The sequence below is a fragment of the Diabrotica virgifera genome, chromosome 10 (assembly GCF_917563875.1).
Source record: "Diabrotica virgifera virgifera chromosome 10, PGI_DIABVI_V3a".
Classification (NCBI taxonomy): domain Eukaryota; kingdom Metazoa; phylum Arthropoda; class Insecta; order Coleoptera; family Chrysomelidae; genus Diabrotica; species Diabrotica virgifera.
In genome coordinates, this window is record NC_065452.1 from 37,763,947 (window position 1) to 37,780,963 (window position 17,017).

The 17,017-nt window shown below is 37.3% G+C and overlaps 1 protein-coding gene across 21 annotated transcripts in view; it reads left to right on the forward strand.

The window, feature by feature from the left end:
* Nucleotides 1-17,017, forward strand: part of LOC114328741 (arfGAP with SH3 domain, ANK repeat and PH domain-containing protein) — a 415,375-nt gene that overhangs the window by 272,644 nt on the left and 125,714 nt on the right. For all 21 annotated transcript variants that reach the window (XM_050663451.1, XM_050663458.1, XM_050663453.1 and 18 more), the window contains exon 3: nucleotides 16,055-16,458. In XM_050663451.1, the coding sequence (XP_050519408.1) occupies nucleotides 16,055-16,458 (404 nt within the window). The remainder of the gene's footprint in view (nucleotides 1-16,054; nucleotides 16,459-17,017) is intronic.

The window sequence follows — 17,017 nt, forward strand, 5'->3', positions numbered from 1 at the left end:
GTACATCTAATTATCTTTGTTTTTATATTCAGGTTTTCTTCCATTAAATTAAAATTTCTTCCGTCATTCATTATTTCTTTTTATATCTGGTTGGTGTCAGAATTTCTTTTTGACTTTTGTCTATTTCGGTCTCCATTAATAACCATTTTGTCTCCGTTGCAGTATTTTGACGAATTTGTTCTTTAACATTCATTAATCGGTTATTGATTACATCTGTCAGGCGTTATTTTATGAGTGAGTTCCTTAGTTTACTTGTATCGATTTTTATCTGTTGTTCTTCGTATTTTCATTTTGAGCCTAATTTCGGTCACTACTGGATTATGATGTGATCCTATGTCTAATTAAAACGTAATCTAATTGGTGTCTTACAATTATTCTCCCTTCGTGATCTACTGGTGACATCCAGGTATATAGTCTTCTTTTTGGCGTTTTAAACTATGTATTAGCTAATGTTGTTCTGAAGCTATTTTCTTGTGGCATTTTTATAATAAATTACTTTTAATGGGTAATAAGCCACAATTTTATTAAAAAAATAATTTTATTAACGTTTCGAAGCCCAAATCGGATTTCGTTGTCAAAATACAAAATACTACTAAAATAAACAAAAATGTTGTTGCTAAGTAAAAAAATTCTTCTAATCATTTATTTAATCTGACTTATTTATATTGGCAATTCAGACGTATATTATACATTTTAAAGTAGAAGACTTTAAAATGATATCGCCAATATTTATGAGTTGCGTTCCTGGGACGACTTTACTAAAAGATAGTTCATTCGATTACATGAAATCAATCCTAACTCAAGAACATCCGTCACAAAAGAATCATAGCATGTGATCTGTCTAAAAAGACAACCAAATGCAACGATGACAGTAAAATTCTCGCGTTAGAGATTCCATAGTAAATCACGAGGGAAAACCAGGAAAAAACCTCGTGATACTATCCCGACATTGTAAGTATTTGGTCTTACATTTAATTTACTTTCAAAAAACTAATACCAAATTCTGACTTTAATATGTTTAAATTATCAATAATATTAATATTACATAGATATATAATAAGTAATACTAAAATATAAAATCTGTACTAACTCGATATGTTATTGACTTACTAATCGTGGTATTTTCTTTCTATTGACTTCCTCTTTCAGTATGGGCAACCACATCCTACTGCATTCTACCGAGGAATTTGCGACACAATTGGTTTCATTTAGCATAATTACAGCCGCTTCTTTGATTTTTCTCTTTTTACTATCTGATTCTTTCAGGACTATACTTGAATCTCTCCACTGAATTCTATGTTCATTATCCCATGCATGTTGACATATTTGAGATCTATAAAATTCTCTATTTTTAATATAAGACTGATGTTCACTTATTCTAACGTTTAATGGTCTTGATGTTTCACCTAAATAAAATTGTTCGCATTCACAAGGTATTTTATAAATACAATTCTTTGTTCTTTCTTGTTCACTATTAGGTTTAGTTTTAGATAGAATAGATCTCAATGTGTTTGTTGTTTTGAATGTTGTTGAAATGTTGAATTTATTTCCTATTGTTTTAAGTTTCTCGGATAGTCCTTTTATATATGGTATTGATATTTTCCTCGTATTATTTCTTGTGGATGTTATAGGATCCCGTTCTACGTTGTTCTGTTCTATTCGATCCAGTCTTGACAATTCCTTATTTATAAACGATAATGGATAATCATTTTTTAATAAAATAGATGTTAACAATTGTTTTTCTTCTAACAATGAATTTTCGTTAGAACAAGTAATTTTGTATTATAATAATAATATGTATTAGCTATAACAAAATTATTTATTTGGCAAAATTTGATAAGCCTGTTACCCCTTTCGTTTATGTTGCCCAGAATGTATTTTCCTGTACATTCTTCTACTTTTTCTTCCCCAACCTCTACGTTAAAATCTTCCATTATATTTATAACATTCTGTGTTTTAATGGATTTTAAAATGTTGTTTTAAGTTTTTGTAGAAAGTTTCAATATCGCTCTCTAGTTTGCTCTTAGTATAGACTTGTACGATGTTTATTGTTACGCGATTGACTCTACTATTTTATTTATTTATATCTTTAGTCACTAAGTTTAATTTAAATAAAGGAAGACTTACTTATATTATTTTATTTACATCACTTATTTATTTTTAATGATTACAAATAACACCAACTAACACATCTAATTTATTTACAACTCAAATTTATGATTTAATTAACTAAACATAACGATAACTAATATATACATTTCATTAGATCCGAATCGAGTACAATTATATTACGCGTCGCGGCTCATTCGTTGACTGACTGGCCTGTGCTTGAATTTCAGTCCTATATATACTTCGGCAGCGTTCGCCCCGAACGCCGTGGAAAAGGAATAGCTGTTTCGCGCGTTCTCCAGTAACGACTAGATTGTTCAGTCAGGATAGGCCAATCTGTGAGCAGACTGTTATAAATAGCGTCACATTGCCCCCTCCTTAAAAGATGGTTCCTCCTGGAACCTTGTCGGGACTGGAACTGGATGCTGGTATCTGCAACTGGACCCTCTTTTACAACTCCCAGTTGTATAAAAGTGACAGGGGACGGTCTTCTCTCCGCACCAGTAACTATGCGGATTGCAACAGACTAACACCTGGACCTCGGTGTCTTGGAAAATTTCTTCTACCATATTTCGGATAACTCTCCAGTCTAATTGGCGGCATTCTAACTTTGGCATGGCTAACTTTTGCACGTCGGACTCCAACACGTGCTCTCTCAATTGAATTAATGCATCCCATACATCTTGGTAGGTAGGTTGGTCATGGACAGTGTCTTTTGTTACCAGATAGAATAGGTAACGTGATGCATCTTGGAGTTTCAATGCTTTGCCAGGAGCTGGCAGTTGGCATTGAAGTTCTGCAACTCGACCAAACTTCCTTCGGAAGGCGGATGCCAACCCTCGTGCGTCTTTGATACTGGCCGGGATAGTATGGGCCAGCGAATAGTCATCGGGAAGTGCGAGAAGATCTCGCTTTTCTTCAGTGGTAACACCATGTCTTGCTTTACCGGTACCTCCGTAGGCACCCATGAACTCTTCAAAGGTAAGGTCAGGTATTTCTCGAACTTGGTTGACTTCCACTTCTTCATGTACGTCGTGGTCTCCCTCGTACGGCGCCAACCGGTTATGGTGGACTATCATCGGCTTTCCCCTAGGAATCTTGCTTATTCGGTAGATAACGTCATTGATTTTCTTGACAATGAGGTACGGACCTTCCCAGAACTGCTGCAACTTGGGAGAACAACCTGTTCGCTTCTTTGGATTATAAAGCCAAACTTTGTCGTTCTCCTTGAAACATCCCTTCTCAGCTTGGGTATCGTATCGTTTCTTCATTCGGTCGCTAGCGATCTGAAGATTAGAACGGACCAACTCATGTATTTCGTCCATTCTTCTTCGTAATTCATTCACGTAATCCTCACCAGCAACATCTTCTCCAGGTCGACATCCAAACTCTAGATCACAGGGTAGACGCATCTCGCGTCCAAATAGGACTTTTGCTGGTGTTTGGCCAGTTGATTCATTAACAGCAGATCTATAGGCCATTGCGAAGAACGGAAGGTACTGGTCCCAGTCTCGTTGATGATTGGACACCATCTTTGTCAAATACTTGCCGACTGTCCTATTCATACGCTCCACCATTCCATCCGATTGCGGGTGATAGGCCGTGGTCCTTGTCTTCTTCATGCCTAGTTTATCACAGATTCCTTGAAATAGATCGCTCTCAAAGTTCCTTCCTTGGTCACTATGGATCTCCAGAGGTACTCCAAATCGGCTGATGCAGTCTTTGATTAACACATCTGCAATAGTGGCGGCCTTCTGGTCTGGAATTGCGTAGATCTCCACCCACTTCGTGAAGTAATCCATTACCACCAACATGTATTTGCATCCATTGTCACTTTCTGGAAATGGCCCGGCAATATCCAAAGCTATTCTTTCAAACGGACTTCCAACATTGTACTGTCTCATAGGAGCCTTCCTTTTCCGGTAGGGTCCGTTACTTGTAGCACAGGTAGTACATTTCTTACACCAGTCCTTCACATCGTCGGAACTATTCATCCAATAAAATCGTTCCCGAATTCTCTGAAGGGTCTTCTTTACACCAAAATGCCCTCCTGATGGACTGTCGTGTAACTGACGAAGTACTTCGGCTACTCTGCTTTTTGGAATCACCAACTGTTTTCTCCTCACTGAACCATCATCATTTTCTATTACTCGTTTAAGCAAGCTGTCTTCCAAGATAAATGAGTCCCACTGGGCCCAATACGTCTTAACTACTGAGCCTAGGCTTGATATTTCTTGCCAAGATGGTCGACGATTTTCTTTTTTCCATTTTCGAATCTTCTGTAAAACTGGATCTTTTTCTTGTTCTTCCTTGATCTTGGTAGGCGTCCACTCGTCGTTGACCACTGTTGTTCTTAGTACTGCTGCTTCCTTTGACTCTGTTTTGTTACAATGGGAACATTCTGCTGGACACGGTCTTCTAGATAGAGAATCAGCGTTCCTGTGGCTAACTCCGGCCCGATGCTCGATCTTGAAATCATATTCTTGAAGTCGTTCAATCCATCTGGCTATCTGACCCTCTGGATTCTTAAACTGCATTAACCATTTAAGGGCGGCATGGTCGGTTCGGATTAGAAACTTCCTTCCGTAGAGGTATTGATAGAAGTGTTCCACTGATTTGACTACTGCTAGAAGTTCTCTTCTCGTGACGCAATAATTTCGTTCAGGTTTTGAAAGCACTTTACTAAAATATCCAAGGACTCGTTCCTGTCCTCCTTGGATCTGCGACAGCACTCCTCCAATTCCCACATTGCTTGCATCCGTATCTAGGATGAACTCTCCTTCTGGCAGTGGATACCCTAATATTGGCGCTGTAATTAAATGCCTCTTCAAAGTTTCAAAGGCCGTTTGGCAGTCTCCATCCCAGCAATAATCCCTTGCTTCCTCTGTAAGTCGCGTTAATGGCTTAGCAATATCTGCAAACTTCTTAATGAATCTCCGGTAGTAAGTACATAGTCCCAGAAAACTTCTCACTTGATGTTTATCAGTTGGTTCAGGCCATTCCTTAATGGAATCGATTTTTCCTTTATCCACGGCCACTCCTTCTTTGCTGACTATATGGCCTAAATAATTGACTTTACTTTGAAATAGCTGGCATTTCTTGGGGTTTAACATTAACTGGGCAGCTTTAAGTCGATTAAAAACGTCTTCTAAATTCTTCAGGTGGTCTTCAAACGTCTCCCCCAAAACGATTATGTCGTCTAAATACACCAGGCACGTCTTCCAAGATAACCCTCTCAACACATTTTCCATAAGCCTTTCAAATGTCGCAGGAGCATTACAGAGTCCAAACGGCATAACGTTGAATTCCCATAATCCAGATCCTGTCGTGAAGGCCGTCTTCTCCTTGTCCACTGGATCCATTTCTACCTGCCAATATCCAGACTTCAAGTCCAACGTAGAAAACAATTTACTTCCAGCCAATGTGTCCAACGTGTCGTCGATCCGAGGCAGAGGATAACTATCTTTCTTGGTAACATTATTCAACAAACGGTAGTCCACACAGAACCTCGTGGTTCCATCTTTCTTCTTGACCAGGACCACCGGAGAGACCCATGGGCTCGTAGAAGTTTCTATCACCCCGTCTTTCTTCATTTCTTGAACAATCCTTTCAGCTTCCTCTCTCTTCGCCTGTGGTAATCGTCGAGCTGTTTGACGAATTGGCCTAGCGGTACCAGTGTCAATTTTATGTTTGACAACTGTCGTTCTTCCTGTCTTTCCTCCTTTCGGTACGAATATGTCACGATATTGCCTAAGAAATTCCCTTAATTTCCTTTTTTCCATTTGATTTAGAGATTGGCCTGCAACTGCAACCATTTGGTCGAACTTGTCGTTGGAATTATCTGATGTTGTCGTCTGCCGGATTATGGACGTCACGGGTACACAAGTTCCTACTTTTGTCTCCTTCTTGATGGTCACTGGGTAGTCATTGACATTAATCAATCTCACGGGAATTTCTTTAGCAGAAGTAACCAATTCCTTTCCAATTATGATTCCTCGGCCAACCTCCTCGTCGTGGTTCCATGGCTCCATCATAACAGGTGTTCCTTCTTCTACAATTCCCTGTAGCCGCGCTACGATGATCGTTTCACTCCTCGCAGGCACAACTGTATCTTCTCTAATAGCTGCTAGCATAGTGCTGTCATCATGTGGATGAAGAAATACCTCCTCGTTGCCAACTTTGATTACCCTGTTCTTAAAATCCAATTGAAATCCACGCAAATTCATTACGTCCATTCCTAATATAACATCTTCTTCGATGTCTGCAACTATGACAGTATGGACGAACTTTTCTGCTCCAATCCCCAATTGTATCTGGATTTCTCCGTGGATGTTGGCATTTTCACCTGTGGCAGTCCGCAGTCGCAACCTCGTTGGTAAGAGTTTCTTACGACTGTTTATAACTGACGGTCGTATAATGGTCCTGGTCGCTCCGGTATCCACCAACAATGTATAATTTTTACCATTTATTTCTCCATCTACATATACATTATCTTCACGACATTTCAAAGAAGCTATTAGTATTAGATGGTCTTTAGAGGAGTTCTGAGTCGAGGCTGCCCCCCTAGGGTCTGTGCGTTCTCTTATTTCCTGCTGGTGAGTTTCTTGATTTGCGTTCTTCCTTAAACTCCGTGCGTACCCCTTTTCACCACAATTGCAGCAATTCATGGTCTTCGTTTTCTTCGATGTAAAGCCTTTCACCATATTTACCAGCTGGTCAAGTTTGTCTTCATCCTCTTCCTCTTTCACGGTCCTAACTTTACTGTACCCGCCAGAGGCCTGGGTAGCTGATTCGTATTCGAGGGCGGCAGACAAGACATCGACCAGCGTCTTGTGACGAGCTAACCGCAGTGTTCTTTGCATTTCATGATCACGGAGGCCATCAATGAATATTTGAACAGCCAACTTTTCCATCATGTCTTCGGGAGCTGTTGGATATGCATACCGTACTAACCTGGCAATATCGACCTCGTATTCTTGAAGAGCTTCATCTTTCTTTTGTCGTCGATTTTTAAGCCGCGCCTGATGGACATACTCCAAATGTTCCTGCCCATAGCGCATGTTTAGTCTCTTCATTAGTTGTTCATAATCATTAGTTTCCTCTACTGCTATGGTCTCAAGTACATCTAAAGCCTCTCCTCGAAGAGCAATAACCAGGTTTAATCCGTTCGCTCTTGCACCTGCTTCGAACTGTTTCATATAACTGTTCCAGGAAGACTTTCCGTCGAAATTTGGCACCTTAACACGAGCAAGACTCACACTCCCTTCAACTATCGACTGTGGCTCCAATTTGTATTTGGTTTCATCATTTTTAATGTCTGTTAAGATGGGTTCCATACCTTTGTCTGCTTTTTCCGTTTCCTCCATTTTCTTTTCTAATTCCTTGATCTTTTCTTCAAAAGTAGATGTTATGGACGATATCTTGTCGTCAAAATCGGAGGTGACTTTAGAGATGCTAGCAGAGATCTCGTTAGTCATCTTGCTTTCAAGGGATGAAATATCACCCGAAACTTTCGAAATGTCACTAGAAACCTTTTTCTCTAACGATGTAATGTCTGTTGAAACTTTCAAAACATCCGAGGAAACTTGGGAAATTTCACTAGAAACCTTTTTCTCTAATGATGTGATCTCTGTCGAAACTTTGTTCTCTAGCGATGTAATGTCTGTCGAAACTTTGTTCTCTAGCGATGTAATGTCTGTCGAAACTTTAGAAACATCGGAGGAAACTTTCGAAATCGACGAGATCACAGCAGCATGCTTGTCTTCAAACAAATAGGTTTCTGGATCTTGGCCCTCTTCTTGAAGAGCGTTCTTTAGACGTTCGACTAGATCAGCCTTTTTCCCAGTAGTGTCCATGTCTCTCTCTTCTAACTGGTTGCGGAGCTCCTTAACGATCAATTCAGTGATTTTCTTATGTTGTGAAGACATTGTCACACACTTTATTTATTACGATTTATATTTTATTTATTTTTAAAAGTTCCACACTCTATTTAAACCGAAAATTTACGTTAAATTTATGTATTTCAAGTATCCTCACTTCTGCACCATTTTGTTACGCGATTGACTCTACTATTTTATTTATTTATATCTTTAGTCACTAAGTTTAATTTAAATAAAGGAAGACTTACTTATATTATTTTATTTACATCACTTATTTATTTTTAATGATTACAAATAACACCAACTAACACATCTAATTTATTTACAACTCAAATTTATGATTTAAGTAACTAAACATAACGATAACTAATATATACATTTCATTAGATCCGAATCGAGTACAATTATATTACGCGTCGCGGCTCATTCGTTGACTGACTGGCCTGTGCTTGAATTTCAGTCCTATATATACTTCGGCAGCGTTCGCCCCGAACGCCGTGGAAAAGGAATAGCTGTTTCGCGCGTTCTCCAGTAACGACTAGATTGTTCAGTCAGGATAGGCCAATCTGTGAGCAGACTGTTATAAATAGCGTCACATTATTTTGGGTTTGCTCTTGTTTAATTGTAAGGGTAAAAACATGCCGAAGATACGTGGATGAGCGCGGTGTAGGTCGCGATCGCGGTCGAGGTTTACATCGATGACGGGCAAAACATACCGAAGATACTTTCCGTATCCTGTTTTGGCATCGACGTCGCTGTAAACCGCGATGCAAGGTCGCGAGGGTGAACGGGTGACACATCCTTGGTATGTGCGATCTCATAAGAAAATGAAGGTTTGTTTGGATATCGATGTAGCGACCGCAATCGCGACTTACACCGCGCTCATCCATGTATCTTCGGTATGTTTTACCCTAAGAGTATAGTTCTGTTGGGTGTTTGTAGTTAAATTTACTATTACTTCATCAATGTTTTTGTTCAGTATTATCCCGACACCATATCTGTGTGAACCGTCTTGACTTCCTGAATACTATAGTCGGGCCATTGGACATCGCTGATTCCTAAAATATCCATATTCACTCTTTCCATTTTTTTAATGGCATAATATACCTACCTTTCCAGCTTGATGTAGACTTCTAACATTCCAAGCCTCTACTTTGCAGGCCTTGCAGTCTTGATTTTCCTCTGCAGTCTACCATATTTTGTTTTTCGAGTTTCATGATAAGTAGGGTGTTTGGTTATGTTTTCGTTAGTCATGATGATTAACTAGGGATGCTCATTGCACCTTCATTGATTTCCCGTTACCTTATGCATCTAGAATCTAGACTAAGTTGACCATTTCTGGTTCGTCCGCCTTTAGAAATGATTTTCCATTTCTAGGACAAGAAATGGACCCGAAGCTGTGGGTCGGTAAGTGGGGCACTGCTTATACCGACAATTTACCGGGACGTCGCACAGTGTTCAAAATTGAAGGAAACGTGATCGTAAGTACAAAAAAAAATTAATCTGAGAATGCCGAAATTAAGGGGTTTGTTTGTACTACTCATGATGCAACTTCTCAGCAAAAATTGATTTTTTAAGTTTGTTAGGGCCAGATGTATTAATGGTCAAAAGTACAAAATTCAGTATAATTTTATACATCAAGTTTAAATCCTCAGAAGCTGCCTTTTACTTAGAATATTACTTCATTTATGTGGATAGCTAATATAAAAGTAATTATTTGAGACAAAAGTACATACTTTAAAGATTAAAATAGCATAGTTAGTTTCACGGAAAGGTGATTTTGATTTTGATATAATCGGCTGTCTAAAAACCTATACAATGTTTGACAGCGTATTACGTTTATTGTGCCATCTTGTGCCACGTTAAATCCTTCACTAAATGAAAGATTGCAATGTAAGGAATAAAAAAATATATAAGACAAACTGCGAAAAACTGCGCAACTGAGTAAATTGCGCATTAAGTTTGCATCGAGCGCTGCGCGCATTTAGTCTGAATTAATTGCACTCGTATGTATTGTTTACATGTATGTCAAACACATGTTGTTTGTTGGGGTTACGAAAAGAGATTTTATTTTTGATGAAGTAGTGTTAATCCTTAATAGATAATGCTGTACATTAGTTTTATAAATAGCTATTATATTGCATACCGGGTGTACCAATAATACTGTGTTTTTTCTAAAAGTTCGAAACATCCTGTGGAATATTCTGGCATCTATTAAATGTTAAAATTAACCTCACTTGTAGCCTTACGCTTTCTTAACATTTTGTTTTTCGATTCATTTGCTTATATTGCAAAATAAAAAAGTTAGGTACTTTAACAACTAGCCACGTTTTTCGTGGATAAATCCTCATTTTTTGCTTGGTTTAATAACAAAGCCTACAGTAGGCTATGAGAAATTAACAATTTAATAAATGTCAAATTGTTAATAGTCAAAAAGTGTCTGATTTGTTGTGAAAATTAGTGGATTTATCATTTAAGGCTTCAATTAAGTCCGTAATTTTTTTTTGTTGTTTGGCGAAAATGGAACGGGATACAAGGAATTTGACAGCGATGAGTATGTTCAAGTAGTGAGCTTACATAGTGAAGAACTTAGCTACCATAATATCAGCTCCTTATATTGGTAAATTTTTTTTGCTATGCACGAAAATGCAAGAGCTCACGTTGCACGAACTTTAACCGAATATTTAACAGGTACATCTTCGGGCTTTTGAATTGGCCACCGCATACTCTAGATCTTAACCTAATCGAATATTTGTGGGACATAATTGGCAGAAGACTATGACAGCGTTTGCCACCTCTTAGAACCTTACAAGAGGTACAAACAATAGCTCTCGAGATTTAGACTGATAGTGTTCAAGACCAAATAGCAAACCTCATTTGTAATATAAAAGTAATATATTTGAACTTAAACAAGTAACGGCACAGATATTTTGAATAATGTATTGTGTCGCTTAATTTTCAAATATCTCGAAAACTTATGGTTTTATCACTAATAATGAATAATATACTCTCCAGTCTTAACGATAAAATCATTGGTCATAGAGATATTTGAAGTTTAAAATTAAACGGCAAAATACATTAATCAAACATCTGTACCGTTACATGTTTAACTTCATATATCTCGAAACCTGATGACTTTATCGTTGCGAATGAAGTGTATGTTATTTACATAGATAGTATTGGAGAATCGAAAAATTCTGCTAAAATGGCATTTTCGCCAGTGGCGTAGAATTTGGGAAGGGTCAACCATTCACTGTCCCCTGTCGTACGCCTCTGGTAATAGCCAGAAACGTTTGTTTAACATAATTTTATAGGGTGTATAATACCCACACCTTGTGCCAAGTATGAAAAGGATACGTCGAATAGTTTTAAACCACTGAGCAAAAATAGTTATTAAATTGTTAAATAAAACATCCTGTAACTCTGTAACTAGCCACATTTTATTTAAGTGATTTGGGTTAAATCCTAATATTTTGAGGTCTAAAATCTAAAAATCAACGATTTGACATTCTTAATGAAACAACCTGTATAACGATATTTTTTAAGTAATTCACCCCCTAATGAGGGGATGAAAATTTAAAAAAATGACTCCTATTATAATATACTCGTTATACGGTATAATACCTCAAATATTCCAAGTTTTCAGCCGGATCACTTTTACAGTTTAAACAAATTCAGTTTCGATCACGTTTTGACCAATTTTGAACACTGTGCGTCGGTGCCTTGTTTGTTATCTACACTGAGGTGCAAAAAAATCGATCCACTAAAAATTTACTCATTTTTGATGTCTCGAATTTCCTAAACCTGTTGTTTGATTTAAGTGATTTTTTACCATGTTATAGTCTTATTCATTATCAATATCGCTGTAATAATATTGTTGCTAGACAGGTAAACTGTCATTGTATACCGGGTGTACGAATTCAAACTGTGTTTTTTCTCAAACTTCGTATTACCCTGTGGACTATTCTAGAGTTTATAAAATACTGAAATTAAAAACCAACTATAGCCTCAGGTATTCTTAACATTCTGTTTTTAGATGCATTCGCTTATGTTGGATAATAAAAAAATTACGTACTTTAACAACTTACCATGTTTCATCATCAGTACAGGGTGTTTCGAAATAAGTGCGGCAAACTTTAAGGGGTAATTTTACACAATAAAATAATGACAATTTGCTTTATAATCATATGTCCGCAAACGCTTCGTTTCCGAGATACGGGATGTTAAATTTTTTCTTACTAACTGATGATTTATTAATTGCTTTAAAACCAGTTGAGATATGCAAATCAAATTTGGTGGGTTTTAAGACGTAGTTATTGCACATTTTTTGACATACAATTAAGAATTTAATATTCACCATTAACGCGCAAACGGGTATTATGACCGATCATATTACCCATATGCACGCCAATGGTGAATATAAAATTCTTAATTGTATGTCAAAAAATGTGCAATAACTACGTCTTAAATCCCATCAAATCTGATTTGCATATATTAACTGGTTTTAAAGCAATTAATAAATCGTCAGTTTGTAAAACAAATTGAACATCCCATATCTTGCAAACGAAGCGTTTGCGGACATATTATGATTATAAAGCAAACTGTCATTATTTTCTCATGTAAAATTACCCCTTAAAGTTTGCCGCACTTATTTCGAAACACCCTGTACTGATGACGAAACATGGTCAGTTGTTAAAGTACGTAACTTTTTTATTATCCAACATAAGCGAATGAAGCTAAAAACAGAATGTTAAGAAAACCTGAGGCTATAGTTGGTTTTTAATTTCAGTATTTTATAAACTCTAGAATAGTCCACAGGGTGATGCGAACTTTGAGAAAAAAACACAGTTTGATTAGTACACTCGGTATACAATGACAGTTTACCTGTCTAGCAACAATATTATTACAGCGATACTGTTAATGAATAAGGCTATAACATGGTAAAAAAATCACTTAAATCGGACAATAGGTTTAAGAAATTCGAGACATCAAAAATGACCAAATTTTCAGTGCATTGATTTTTTTGCACCCGAGTATAGAAGGATGTACCATGATCGAGATCTTCTCACGGGCAGGTGAGGTTGCCATCACGGGCAGCTGAGGTTGCCATTTGGATAAGAGTGGCTATATATTGCGCATCACTATCCCTTACCTCCCTTTGAAATTTTAATACATTCTAATTTAGTATTTAACTCGTTCGCTGCCGTCTCGCATTTTTTTTTCATTTTCATGCCAGAGATACATTTCCACGAATTTCTTAATATGGGTGACGTAAATTTCTTTCATAAGACTTCAGTATCCGTGGAAATCTACTTCTGCGCAGCTTGGTCCAAAGAATGAACTTTTTTCCCATCTGCAATATACCACTTGGCCTGAACGTAAAAAACCATACTCTAACAGCGAACGAGTAAATAAAATAGAAAATCAATCTGCTACTGATATCGAGAGCAGTAGTGTGTTCAAAGACTTACCGCAGAAACAGACAAGCCACTCTGCAGCGTAACTGAGTGGAGCCACAAAGTGGCTTAACAGGCGATTTTGTAGCGCCAATGATTTTGTAATGGACGCCACTAGCAGCGAGGATCGGCGACAGTGGCTGGCCATTGTCGCTCGTCTGGAATTGTACGTTTAATTTACATAAGAATTTACGGCTAATCATCGGAAGCTTCTTTGTGGCGCCACAGAGTAGTGCTGCAGAGTGGTTCGTATGCAGTGGCGGCTCGTGGTAATTTAAAATGGGTGTTCAATTAAGGAATGTAATTATTTAAACGGTGAATAAAAGCCGCGGACAATTGCGGCACAGGCGAAACATTTTTGGGGCCACAGTGGGACATTCTTCTTCTTCGTCTAGCCATTCACGTCCACATCTGAACATAAGCCTCTTCAAGTCTTCCTTTCCATTGTTTTTTGTTGTACGCTACTTGTAGCCAATTTTTCCCGGTAGTTCGTTTCAGATCATCTGTCCATCTCATAGGAGGTCTGCCTCTGGGTCTTTTGTGTTCGTATGGTCTCCAGGTTAGAATTGTTCTGTGCCATTTGTTAAGATCGCTCCTAGCTACATGTCCAGCGTATTCCCATTTCAATTCATTGGGGCATTATTTTCGCGAAAAATGTAAGCCAATAAATGAAACTTTCATTATTTAAATATCCCAGTAACGTCTCTGCTTGATTTATTGTGGTAAAATCATTCCCGCTGCTCTCTAATATACTCTCTACACAACTTTTTAAAAGCTCTTTGTTTTCAAAAATTGTTCTGACAGTGCATGTGTTAAAATTCCATCTTGTCGCTGGTGCTGTCGGAATCCTTTTTTTAACTATGTCATCTAGCATGCTAGTTCTTTTTGCTGATCTTGAAAAAAAAGACGGAAATGCATGTAAATGGGCAAAAAAGTTGGCTACATTTGCATGAACACAAACACATTTCTGCAATATTAAATTAAATTGATGTGCATGACAATGTATGTACATACATAAAATCCGTAAGGGAAATCTTTTCTTATAATACTTTCAACGCCACCTTCCCTTCCTGACATTACAGCCGCTTCATCATAGCTTTGACCTACTAGCTGATTTACGGAAATATTTAGCAGTTCCAACTCTTTTTTAATTTCTGTGGCTATGTCACTGACACTATGTGAAACAGGTTCTAAAAATTTCCAAAATCGTTCGTAAATTTGGCCATTCCGCTCATATCTTGAAATTACAACAAGTTGCTGATGGGTAGAAACATCAGTAGTTTCATCACACTGGATGGATACAAACCGTGCCTCTGAAACCTGTTTTTTAATCTCTTCCTGGCAAACAGTTAGCATCTAATATATCATTTTGAACTGACTTTGACGTACTTTTAAAAACTTTAAAAACAGTATTTCCCTCCAAATGTTGTTTCAAAGCCATATCGATTTCTGATACAAAATCATGAGACCCCTGTATATTCCTGGATTTAGGCTTTCTGGTGACTCGTCATGTCCCCTCAAAGCTATTTCGAAGACGCCACAAAATTTTACACAATCGGTAAGACAGGATAAAATGTAACGATTTTTTTTAACTTGGTCGTTGAAGTCTTTTATTGATTTCCTATCCCCAGAATCTAATAATTGGCGAACATCAATATTGCCAATATCTGAGAGTTGCAATTCATTTTTTAAATGAATTTGGGAAGATCCGTGTTTTTTAATTTTTGTTGATAAATGGGATAAATCCCGAACGCCCGTTTTTGTCCACTCTGAAGAAACATTTTCATTTTTCGAAAATACCAAACATGAAAAACAAAACAAAGAATTTAGTTTATCACACCCGCACAACCACGAAGTTTTTTTTTGTTAAAGCCACGTTTAAACTTTTTGTTTTTTATAGCTCATTCTTGTACCAAGTTTATCTCCGGCAGAGGGGCACCATTATTTTTTGTAAGAAGTCGATTTTCAAAACTATTTGCATAAAAAGGCTCCATCATAAAACTATTAATATTGTGTTTAAGATTTAACCGTATTTAATTAGAACACACAACAGAAAATTCCAAACTGTGAACCGAAACGTTCCACTGGTCTCTGGGTGCACTGCACAAATCCTCACTGTTTTAGATAGGCGAAATGCTTTTTCATCCATTTTAAGATTTCTCTTTCTAACTACAGGGGTAGGTTAATACTGGCTGGTTCAATTTGAATTCTGCACCAGAGCATAAGTATCTGCACTCGCCACGTGCATCCAGCGGCGTAGAGCAAATAAATATGATTAATAAAGTTATATTTTAATGATTCTGAGATTAAAAAAATATTTTGATGATATTTTATTATTTGAGATTTAAAAAAACTGTATTTTAATAAACTTTTATTGGTCGTTCACTGCACTAGTGAACCAATGAAGAAACCGCCCCTGTTCGTCTGTTTCTGGGGTTAGAGTCCTTACTGGACTTTATCATGATAGTCGAAGCTATGTTTCAGTAATTCATCTGCACCTTTGCAAGTACAGCGCGACTTTCTTTAGTCTTTCTTTATTCCTTTTGTTTTTATCATCATGTTTTTTTATTTCAAATATTAATTTATAATTATTTTAATGTTTATTTCTAGGCCATGTAGACAATGAGTCTTACTTAGTAAAGGCCTTAGAAAAGATCGGCCAAAATGCTATGTCCAAGGAGCACGAAGAAATCATCGGCAACGCTTTTCTAAAATTCGCAGTCGTCACCCAAGAACTATCGGCTTTAATGAAAACCCTCATGCAGAACCTAAACAATATAGTGATGTTTCCCCTAGATAGCCTACTCAAAGGAGACCTAAGAGGTGTGAAAGGTGACCTAAAACGACCGTTCGATAAGGCCTGGAAGGACTACGAAAACAAGTATGCGAAGATAGAGAAGGAGAAGAAACAGCAAGCCAAAGATGCGGGGTTAATTAGGTCGGAAGTTACTGCTCCCGAAATCGCAGATGAAATGGAGAAGGAGAGGAGGTTATTCCAATTACAAATGTGTGAAGTAAGTATAGATATATCTAATCAGTGGCGGATCCAGGGAGGGGCGATTGACCCCCGTCTCAAAGCAAGTGATTCAATTTTTTTTAATTTAGGTATTATAAAGATTATAAAAACATTAATTTATTTTTATAGAAATTTAGCCAATCGCCCCCCCTCTTAACGATGCTGGATCCGCCACTGTATCTAATACGCCAGTCAATAAGTCCCGGACCTAACTAGTAAAACAACATTTTTTGCAAAAATTGTTCTTTATTTATCAACATAGTCTCTCTTAGCGACGATACAATCATTCCAACGCTTTCTAGTCCAGAGAAATAAGGTTTTTGTCGGGACACTTGAGCAGCCAGGTTGCAAATGGATTTTTTGGTACTATATACCTAATACATTATAAATACAAAAATGCCCGTCACAGTTCGGACAAGAAACTTAGTTATTAATAAATAAGGGTCAAAAATGGCAGTTTTTTCGTTTAAATCGCTACAGGTAAAAATAGGGTAATTAAATATCTTATTTATAATATTCTTCTTTTTGTAGATGAGCCAAGGTTTAAAATGGCACTT